This window comes from Choloepus didactylus, chromosome 7 (genome assembly GCF_015220235.1).
Source record: "Choloepus didactylus isolate mChoDid1 chromosome 7, mChoDid1.pri, whole genome shotgun sequence".
NCBI lineage: Eukaryota > Metazoa > Chordata > Mammalia > Pilosa > Megalonychidae > Choloepus > Choloepus didactylus.
Genome location: NC_051313.1, coordinates 108,228,142 through 108,237,651, shown reverse-complemented (window position 1 = coordinate 108,237,651; position 9,510 = coordinate 108,228,142). Strand labels below are relative to the sequence as shown.

The window sequence follows — 9,510 nt, the reverse complement described above, 5'->3', positions numbered from 1 at the left end:
GCAGTGGGAGAAGGTGCACCTCTAGTAACTTTGGTGGGGGTCTAGTCTCCCGTCCAAGGCAGGGTCCCGTCCAGCCCAGCTCTGGAGGCGGGCTGTTCACTTCTTATGGTCTCCATGGGGCATGTTGTCAAGTGTTAACTCCAGAACCTGAGGCCTGGGACAGATTTGGGGCCTGTGGACACTGCCAGGAGCTTGAGCGTGGGGTGGCACTGCCCCCTAGGGGTGCTTGGTGGTAGTTCCAATTCCTCCCCTTCTGCCAGCCCCAGTGACCACAGTCACACGCCAGGTTGTGGAGTTCATAAAATCTCTTCCGAGCCAGCGGGCTGCAGCCAGAGCTGCCAATAAGTTCAGAGGCAACGCCTTGGGTTCAACTGCCCCTCAAGGCGGTTGCCCAGTCACAGCTTCCAGAGCTTCTCACCATACCAGGAACTGCCAGAGCCCCAGGCATCACCCCTGCCACTCCCCCCCAAGCCCCAGGGCCTGACCCTGCTATCTGGGACAAGGTGCTGTAGACAGACATGTAGCGATGCACAGAAGCCCAAGTGGAGGATCACATCTCTGTCTCCGCCAAAAGACTGTCCCCTAGTCCTGACGTCATTAGCACCATCTGAGAGCTGGGATCTGTGGAGGGGCAGAGGAGTGCTCAGGCCACCATTTGTTTCCCCACTGGGTGCCACAAATAGGTGAGGGGTGGCCTAGGTTTCCCACACCCTCTCTCCCTGGTCCCAAGCCTCTTCCAGGTCTGGCTCTGATCAACCCTCTGGGCTCTTACCGCTGGGGCACATCCAGGAGCTGCTGCCCCTTTGGTGGACAGCAGGCTCCCGCCCTTTATCCTGCTCCTGGGTGTCACCAGCCCCTGCTGCCACCTCCTCCTCCTCCTCCCCTTCAGAGAGGAGGTCACAGATTTGCTGCTGCAGCTCCGGGCTAATGCTGTTCTCAGCCAACACTAGGCTCCGCAAAGCCGTGGGATAATTTTCTACCATGTCGAGCAGAGTCTGGGGCAGAGAAGAATGTGCAAAGGGATGAACACAGTTAAGGCAGGTCCTCAGACCCTGTGCTGCCTTCGGTATATCTGCAGACACACTGACCAACCTCCACCCCATCCCGTGGCCTGTCCCCAAACATCATGACTTCTCACCTGAGCTGACTGGTTGGTGAGCCCTGTACCCTCCAAGTCCAGGACCTCCAGGGTACGACTGGAAGCCACAGCTACAGCCAGCATTCCTGCCACATGGTCACCTTGGGGAGACAGCACAAATGCACATGCTCACTTGCATGCCTACACAGACCTGCTAACTCTTCCAGCCAGCTTCCTCATTGCTCTGACAACCTCAGATCCCACCCCCAGGCCAGGAAAAGCGGACAATTGGTGGGCAGTCAGGAGGGGGGAGTTGTGATTGGGCCAAGGGTGGTGCCTGATACTTAGACCTACCTGTTGGCCTTCTGGTCCTCCACACAGGGAGGCTCCTTCACTACCTTCCAGAAACTCCCCCTTCCCCTTCCCTTCTCAAGCATAGAGGTTACCATAACAACTGATGGTCCCAGGTTCTCCAGTAGGGGGTGGGGTGGCAGGAATGAAAGGGGGTGTTCTTGAGCCTCACCCAGGGGATTGTAGTCCAGGTTGAGGACGCGAACCTGGGAGCTGTGAGCCACGGCAATGGCGAGGCGGCTCCAGCCCTTAGGAGTGATGCCGGGGTTGGCACTCAGCGTTAGTTCCTTCAAGCCTGGGAAGCAGCACAGAGAAAAGACAGGGGTGGAGGGTGGGAATCAGGCTCTCCTGCAACCCCCATCTTGTGTCTCTGGCTGTCCCTAGCAGCTGGGAGCCGCCCACCCCAACCCCAGAGCTCCCTGCCTCTGTCCCATACCAGGCTGGATTCCTGAGCCTCCATACGCAATCCTTCCCTTTCCTGAGAGGATTTAAAAGATATTCTCACCCACCCTGTCAGAGCCCTCAGCTCTGGGCTCTGCTACCTTCTCTCTGCACTTAGCTTTGAATCAACACTATGCCAGCCATGCCCTCAGCAGAGCCTTGCTCACCTGACTTAGCCCCGTCGGGGGGAAGGAGGCCACAGATGAGGTTGATGGCGTCATCACCCAGCATGCAGTCCCCCAGGTCCAGAGCCACGAGGGCAGGGTGGAGGGCCAGGGCTGGGTTCAGCAAGGCCAGTCCAGCATCTGTCAGGGGGCTCCCATGCAGGCTGAGGGGGTGAGATGAGAGGGGGAAGGTCATTGTACTCATCGACCTAGCTGCAGGGGGAAAGGGTACCTCCTTTTATGGGGCCCCCACCCTTCTATGAGCCATGGGGGTGGGGAGGGCACTCAGTCACGGTAGGTGAGTGAGGCTAACTAGAAAGAAAATTCTAGACTCTAAGGGAATACAGGTAGAAGGGGAATTCTGTTTCTTTTTCTGGGCAGGGACTGGGATCCAGGACAGAGCACTGGGAAGGGCAGAGAAGGGGTGGGTGGCTGGGCAGTGGACTGAGATTCACTGCTGGGCAGTATGTAGGGTTCAGGGGTCTAGTCCTGGTGGAAATATTCACCTTCTTGGGAAATAAGGAGCTGTCGTAGTGGTTAGATGGGGAGTTAGATGGGCACTGCCTGAAAGGGGGTGGAGGGTATCCCTTCTCATAGGGGAGGGGAACACGTGGAAAGTGTGGAGACAAGGCGTGTGCTTGGAGGATATTGTGAAGGCATAGCCAGAGGGATATGTGTGTAAAAGGGGTGAGAGGGTAGGTTGGTAGATGGACAGGTACGGGAAGGTGTGTGGAGGAACAGGAGGTGCCAAGAGGGAGTGCGTGGACGGGTGCAGTGCCCGGGGCCCCCTTGCGAGGGGGCGCACTCACAAGAGGGACTGGATGGAGCGGTTGGTCCGCAGCGCTTCCGCCAGCTGCTTGATGCGGCTGGGGCTGGACACGACGCCCAGGTTAAGGTTGAGCTGCGCCAGAGACGTGGCCCCGGCCAGGGCTCGGCAGATGCGGCCGAAGTCGCGGTCGCAGAGGCGGCAGCCGCGCAGTGAGAGCAGGCGCACGGCGTTGTCGCGCAGGCCGCGGCAGATGTCCCGCACCTCGGCACCTGACAGCGGCTCTCCGGAAATCTGGATGGAGCTGGGCAGCATTGTGCCCGCGGCTGGGCCTCCGGGGCCGGGGCTGAGGTTTGTGGGGCCGCGGCTCCGGCCGTGGACGGAGCGGGGGCGAAGGCAGAGGCGAGGGCAGAGGCGGAGGTGGAGGCGGAGAAGGGCGCCGCGGAGGGAGTGGGCCGGGGGTGCTGGGGCGTGGAGGTCGCGTGTCGGGCTGAGACCCAGAGGCTCTGCGGCCGGGGCGGACCGTGCCGTCCGAGTCTGGGCGGTGGGCCTGGGCGCGCGATCCGGTGTCCGCGTAGGCGCTGCTCCGCGCTTGTCCTAGTCCCTCGCGGTTGCGGCGGCAACGGTGACGGCTCCGGGCCTCGGTTTAGGACGCGGGGGACCGGTCCCAGCTCAGCGGCGGCATGAGCTCCTTCCACTCTCTGGCCTCGCACCCCCTATGGCCCCGGGGGCTCGGCCGCACCACCCGTAGGGAGAGCCCGGCGCCGGCAGGCGGGCGACGAGCCGCAGCTTCAGCTCTAGCTCGGGTTCGGGTTCCAGCGCCAGGGCGGGCGGCTGGTTCCCATGGCAACGATCGCGTCACGGCCGCTCGCCCCGCCCCCAGCCCGGCCTAGGCATCGCGCGCCCACGAGGTTTGCGAACACGCGGTGGTTCTGGGCAAGATGCTTGGAGCGGTGGGAACGCTCTTCTCCTGGCTATGGGGCCAGACAACAGATAGAAAGATGGTAGCCGGGCTGAGGCCTAGGACGGACAGGGAATGGGGAGGGGTGATAAAGAGATGGGGAAGCGTGGCACTGCACTTGGAGATGGGGTTTGAGACTATTACCGGATTCTTTTCCCCCATTCTCCGTCGTTGCCCTTTAATCCGTCCCTCGCCCCGCCCCCGCGTCCCTGTGACGCTGGGCGCAGCGTGCGAGGGGATTCCGACCCGCGAGGACTTCCCCACTTGCTCCTTGCCAATATGGCAGCGTCGCGGCGAGGGCTCTAGGGAGCACGACTCGGTAGAGCCATCCACAGCTGCCAGGGACAATGGGACCCCAAAGGACCACCAGGGTAGGTGAGCTGCAGGTAGAGCCAGGGTCTTGTTGCCGCCCCTTCTTCAGGTGCGTAGGGGCTGTTGATACCCTGAGGATATCTCGGTCTGGGTGAGACCTGGGGAGCCAAAATAAAGGGGGAGGAAGGATCCGCATCCTGGGGTGGGAGGAACACGCGTAAAGTGGGCTGGACTTCAAGGAGGGGCACGCTGCACAGTGCAGGCAGTGCTGATAGAACTTTGTCCACCGGTGATGGACTCACTTGCATAACATCGGGTAAATTGAAGTCCCTTTGTTAGGAAGGAAAGCTGCTCCTGACCCAGATTTACCAGAGTGAAATACATATATATATAGTGAAGGGAGGTCAAAGGCTCCATTCCTTCTCTTAACTACCTGAATTAACTCGTGGAGCACAATAAAGGGGATACCAGAGTGGATGGTGCTATGCTGTTATTTTTTTTTTTTTTTTAATTAAAGAATTAACAGAAATTAGGAAAAGGACAGAGAAAACTCTGAAATGGAGTTTTGCTCCTCTGGTCCCCTTATAACCAGGGCAAAGTCAAGCTTGGCTTCAAATGGGAATTCTCATAGGAAAATTATCCCATCATGACCCACGCATATAAGGGGCTTCAGTCTGGAAGTTTTTGTATGATTTTCATTGATCCGTTGGCTTCCCAAGAGTATAGGAGCTCAAATTTTAAGCACGGCACACTGTTCCATCAGGCTCGTGGTTCTTGTGCTTGAGGTCTCCGTACTGCTCCAGGGGCAGGTGTCCCGTGCCCTCAATGGCAGGTTCCTCATTCAACCCATCTTCCCTATCCTCTGGCCTGTCCCACCTTCACCCTGCTTGGGTGAGGTGGAATATGTGACACTACTATAGGTGACAGAATAGCTGCGTGTACAGGAAACAAGGTGGCAGGGAGGACCACTGGAACGCAGTTCCAGACTTCCATCAATATTTTAATTACCAAACCTATATTTAGCAAGACAAAGTGGGAGAGATAAAGAGGAAGGAAGGGGTAGGTGGTGAGGGGGCCTCAGAGGAGCTGACCCACTTTCTGCACTGGCTGCAGAGCCCTGCAGTCCTGGCCTTGTGCCCTTCAGAAGTCCCCATGGGTGGCAAGGAGGTGCTTAAGTAGCTACAGCTTGTGGCAGCTGCAGACCTCAAAGAGACACATGTCACTAGCACTGTCCTTTCATCTTCTCTGCACTGCAGCATGGGGGAGAGGGGGCCAGCTGATGACTTCAGGTCGGGTCAGTGTGACTGCATGGTCACCGCAATAGCCTTGGCTGTGGCATTGAGCACAGTGGCAGGAAGCCTAGCAACAGGGAGTGCAGCGGGGATGTCTCTGGGGACTCTCTGCATAGGCGGGATGTTGGGGCCCTCCAATGTGTCCAGGATCCCTGAAAGAAGGGGGATGGAAGGTGAGTGAGAGCTGGCTGGATGCAGCCCACAGGCCATTGGCCCTGCCTGAGGCAGCTGTCCATACTTGTGCCAACTTCCCCCTACCTCCCGTTCAGGTCCTCCTGTGACTTACCCTCTACCACCTTGTGGTAGGCAAAATGCAGATAGAGCAGGAAGAGCATGTGCAGGGCAGCCAGGGTGCCGCAGAGGAGCAGGCGCTGCGTGGGACCCACAGTCCGTGACACCAGTACTGCTACCTAGGGCCACAGGGATACAGCTCAGAGGGCCCAGTTCCAAAGTGAAGGGTGGGGGGAAGATACCCCACCCAGGGCAGAACCATCTTTGGACCCTTCCCTCCCATTCAGAGCCCTTGGTGGGATTCTGCCCCAGTGCCAGCCTGTCTTCCCTAACTCCCTGGGAGGACAGCCCACCCCTGAAAACCTCTTGCCCAGCTTACCATGCGCAGGGTGGACAACCCACCCACCAGCAGCCAGAAGAGGTAAAATAGGGCATGGAGGTGGATGTTGTAGGTGATGAACAGGACAATGCAGTGCCCAAAGAGGCCATAGCCCTGGAAGGAGGATGGTGGAGAGGAAAACCACTCAGCCTGGGGTTGGCCTCTGGTCCCTCATGGGGACCCTGGAAAATAAAGGGGGCATTGCCTGGCTTCTCCAATTCCAGGCCCTGTGGACCCAGGACAGATGCAGACCAAGGCCTGGTTGTTCTCTTAAGGTTATCCTTGCCCACTGCCATGCCTGGCTCCTTACCAGCAGTGCCAACATCTGGAGCATGGTGATCTGGGCATTGCATAGGTAGGCGAGGAAATAAATGAAGGACGAGACGCCCAGCCAGTAGCCGAAGCAGGTGCCAATGGCCGTGCCCATCAGGGTGCCCTCCCGCTGTGGATAAAGGCTCTGCTTAGCCCTGGGAGGCCTCTGATCTCAGCCTCAACCAGGGCCTTCCTCAGGGGCTGCTCCTGCCTCCCTCCACCATCCTGTTCTTGGGCAGCTTTCAACCTAGTTCAGCCACCCCCCAAAGTCCTCTTTCCTTACGATAATTGTTTCAGATGTCTTCATCCCATGGAGGAGGATGGCAACCAGCGTGAAGACCAGCATAAGAGGTCCATAGAGTTCACCTGCGATTTTCTGTCAATACAGCAGCAACTCATTCAGGCCGGAGAGTACCATGGCTATCCTATTTATGGCTTCCCAGGCTTTGCCTGGTGGCCTTACCCTCTGCCCTGGTGCCTCCCCCGGTTCTCAGACATGCCACCTCCTATTCACCTGGGGGAAGTTGACCATCTTGATAGGGATCATGGACTCCAGGAGCCTGGGAGAGAAGAGGAGAGGAGAGATGTGAGCAGAGGCAGCACTGAGCTGTGAGGTACTGGAGGGGAAGGCCTGAGTCTTACCCTGAGGACATGCTGGATGGCAGGAGGAGAAGAGAGGAGTAAAGACCAACAGGGAATGGGGAAATCACCCCTTTGCTCCTAAAAGTATTTCCAGGAAGGACAACTCTGATACTGCACTGACTGAAGCAGTGGCAATATGGAGAACTCAGCCCAGATGGGCCTTGGGAGAGGGCCTGACAATTTACCTATTTGACCTACTCCCCTTAAGAGACAAGTAGACCTTAGCAGAGAATACCCAGAATTCAGGGCTGCAATGATGAATCCCTGGGAAAGGAAAGGTGACCTAGGAAGCCGGCATGTGTCCTACCTCCTCCTGCTTGCCAATTTTTTAGGTACCACTGAGCATTTTCTTGAAAAATATATTAGAAGTGGTGTGCAAATTCCAGGCAAAAAGAATAAAAATACAAGGCACTTCCCCACTCTCTTCTTAAGTGGCTAGCTAATAATACCTTGGATTTTAGTTAGATTTTACTTCTGGAAAACCTGCCCTGGCTCATCCCCCAGCCCATCCTGGGTCAGGTTTTCCTCCTGTGCATCCCCACCTGGCGCATTGCCTGCTTATTGTAACTACACATGAGGTCAAGGCTCCCATCTATCTTCACCACTGAATCAGGCCCAACTAATATGATCAGCATTGCTTAAGTAAAAGGATGAACAAAGAACCAAGCCACAATTCAATTCAGTTCTTTAATAGTCATTCAGCTGTTATGCGATGATATTCCGGTTCAGAGACTACTCTGGTGCTGGGAATAAAAAGATAAACAAGACAGAGCCTGCTCTCAAGTACTTGTTTTCTCTGGGGAGACAGACACAGGAATAAGAAACATGCGGTGCTGAAGTGCTGTCTTGTAAAGTGCAAAATGCTCCAGGAGCACTAGAAGAGGTCAAACTGGAGTTGGGGAGTAAGGAATGGGGAACAAAGGAATTGACATTTGAGCTAGGTTTTGAGGAAGATGAGAAGCCTGCTAGATGGAGAAGAGGAGGAAGATGATGTGTTATCATTGGCTTGTGTTGAGTGGCTGGTGAGAGGTATGGTGTGGCTGGGGTACAAAGTGCAATGATGAGGGGTCGTGGAGTCATGAGAGTGGGGGGCCTCATGGCTTGGTCACCGGGTGTAGGTTGGATGAAGGACCAGGTGTTAGTAGGGCAGCTCTGTTAGAAGGATCCTCACCTGCTTCGCACCTGGGCAGGCTCCACATCAAAGTAGGGTCTCAGGATGTCGATGTTGGCATACAAGCTGAAGGCCCTGGAGGCTTGTCTCTTCCCTGCCTGCCACATCTGAAGCAAGGAAGATGAGGGGTGGGGGTGGGGGGATGGGTACAGTGAGACTCCTGGCTCTAGGTCCTGTTGCCTATTTTCTGTTGTATTTCTATATGGTTCTAACCAGATAACCTGGGGTAGACCTCACCAATGCTGACTCCAGAACCCAGGGCCTGCCTAAATATACTTTTCCACCTGCTAGAGATCCAGTCTTGCTTACCTGATCAGCCACTTGCCGGCTCAGTTGTCCCTTAAAGCCCTTCATGCCCAGGAACTCCCCATCCTCTTCTTCAGCAGCAGCTGCATCAGCGTCTACTTCTTCCTCGCGCAGGCGCTGATGCAGCTCACCCATATCCTCAAAGCTGGAGCCTGAGGTATCATCCATGTTCTCCATGTCAATCACAGCTGAGCCCCCACCCTGTGAAGACAATGGCTCCTAGAGTGCAGGGCCTTTCTACTCCTCCTGTTAAGGCCTCTGCTGCTCATCCCAAGGTTTAGAGCTTTGTTCTTCCATTGCTGAGGATATGGCTTGGAATCACTACAGATCACGCCACTCTCTTCCCCCATTTGCTCTCAGAATCCCTGGTTCCCAAACTTTGATTCTCTTTTCTAACCTAGGAAGCCTACCAGCTGTCTTCCATTCAAACCTTTCTCCTGCTTTCCCTATGAAACCCTCCAAGTCCCTGGACAAGACTGTGCATACAGTACGTTTTCAACCAGTGCCAGTGATTCCTGCCCCTCCCCCGCCGTGTCTGACCCGGACCGACTTCCTGACTCGTCTCTAAAGCATGAGCACGCTATTTCTAACGCCTCGGCAGAGCTCAGAGAGAAACCTGAAGCCCTCCGGCTGGAGTATCAGTTTGGACCTTTCAGGTCAGCACTAGGCCCTCCGACGGTCAAGGCCACTGAGACCCACTGGAGAGAAAAAGTGTTGCAAATAGCGCAGGCGGGACAGAGGTTAGGAGAGGGTTTCTAGGCCCTGAAGAGGCCCCAGGTCACTACATGGAGGCTGCTGGCTCTGGGGCTGCTGGCAGCCGGAGCCTTGGGGCCATTACCTGGATGTTTTCTTCGAACCCTCCCCATTCCGGGCCAGTCCCGTTTCGGGCACCTCCGCCCGGCGCCGCCGTAGTTGCCATGGCTCTTGAAGACTCCCGTCGTTGAAGCCCGCGCTCGCCCCGTGTACGGAGGAGGGGGCGAAACGTGGGCCTGAGGGAAGAAGATGTCAAGGGGTAAAAAGGAGAGATGGAACCAGCCGGAACGCAAAAAAGGAGAAACCCGGATGTTTGACCAAATCAGACTCCCGGAAGCTAAGGACGTGGAC

The 9,510-nt window shown here is 56.5% G+C and overlaps 2 protein-coding genes across 2 annotated transcripts; both read right to left on the bottom strand.

The window, feature by feature from the left end:
* Positions 1-290: 290 nt before the first annotated feature.
* On the bottom strand, positions 291-3,640 carry LRRC73 (leucine rich repeat containing 73). The gene is made up of 6 exons (XM_037843463.1): positions 2,844-3,640; positions 2,038-2,198; positions 1,602-1,724; positions 1,139-1,239; positions 773-995; positions 291-621 (listed from the first exon to the last, which is right to left on the bottom strand). The coding sequence occupies exons 1-6, from the start codon at positions 3,113-3,115 to the stop codon at positions 551-553; spliced, it is 951 nt and encodes a 316-aa protein (XP_037699391.1). The 5' UTR covers positions 3,116-3,640; the 3' UTR covers positions 291-550.
* Positions 3,641-4,573: 933 nt separating this feature from the next.
* On the bottom strand, positions 4,574-9,325 carry YIPF3 (Yip1 domain family member 3). Its single transcript, XM_037842783.1, has 9 exons — positions 9,245-9,325; positions 8,410-8,607; positions 8,101-8,207; positions 6,802-6,847; positions 6,571-6,663; positions 6,286-6,417; positions 5,976-6,089; positions 5,652-5,775; positions 4,574-5,517 (listed from the first exon to the last, which is right to left on the bottom strand). The coding sequence occupies exons 1-9, from the start codon at positions 9,323-9,325 to the stop codon at positions 5,369-5,371; spliced, it is 1,044 nt and encodes a 347-aa protein (XP_037698711.1). The 3' UTR covers positions 4,574-5,368.
* Positions 9,326-9,510: the final 185 nt, after the last annotated feature.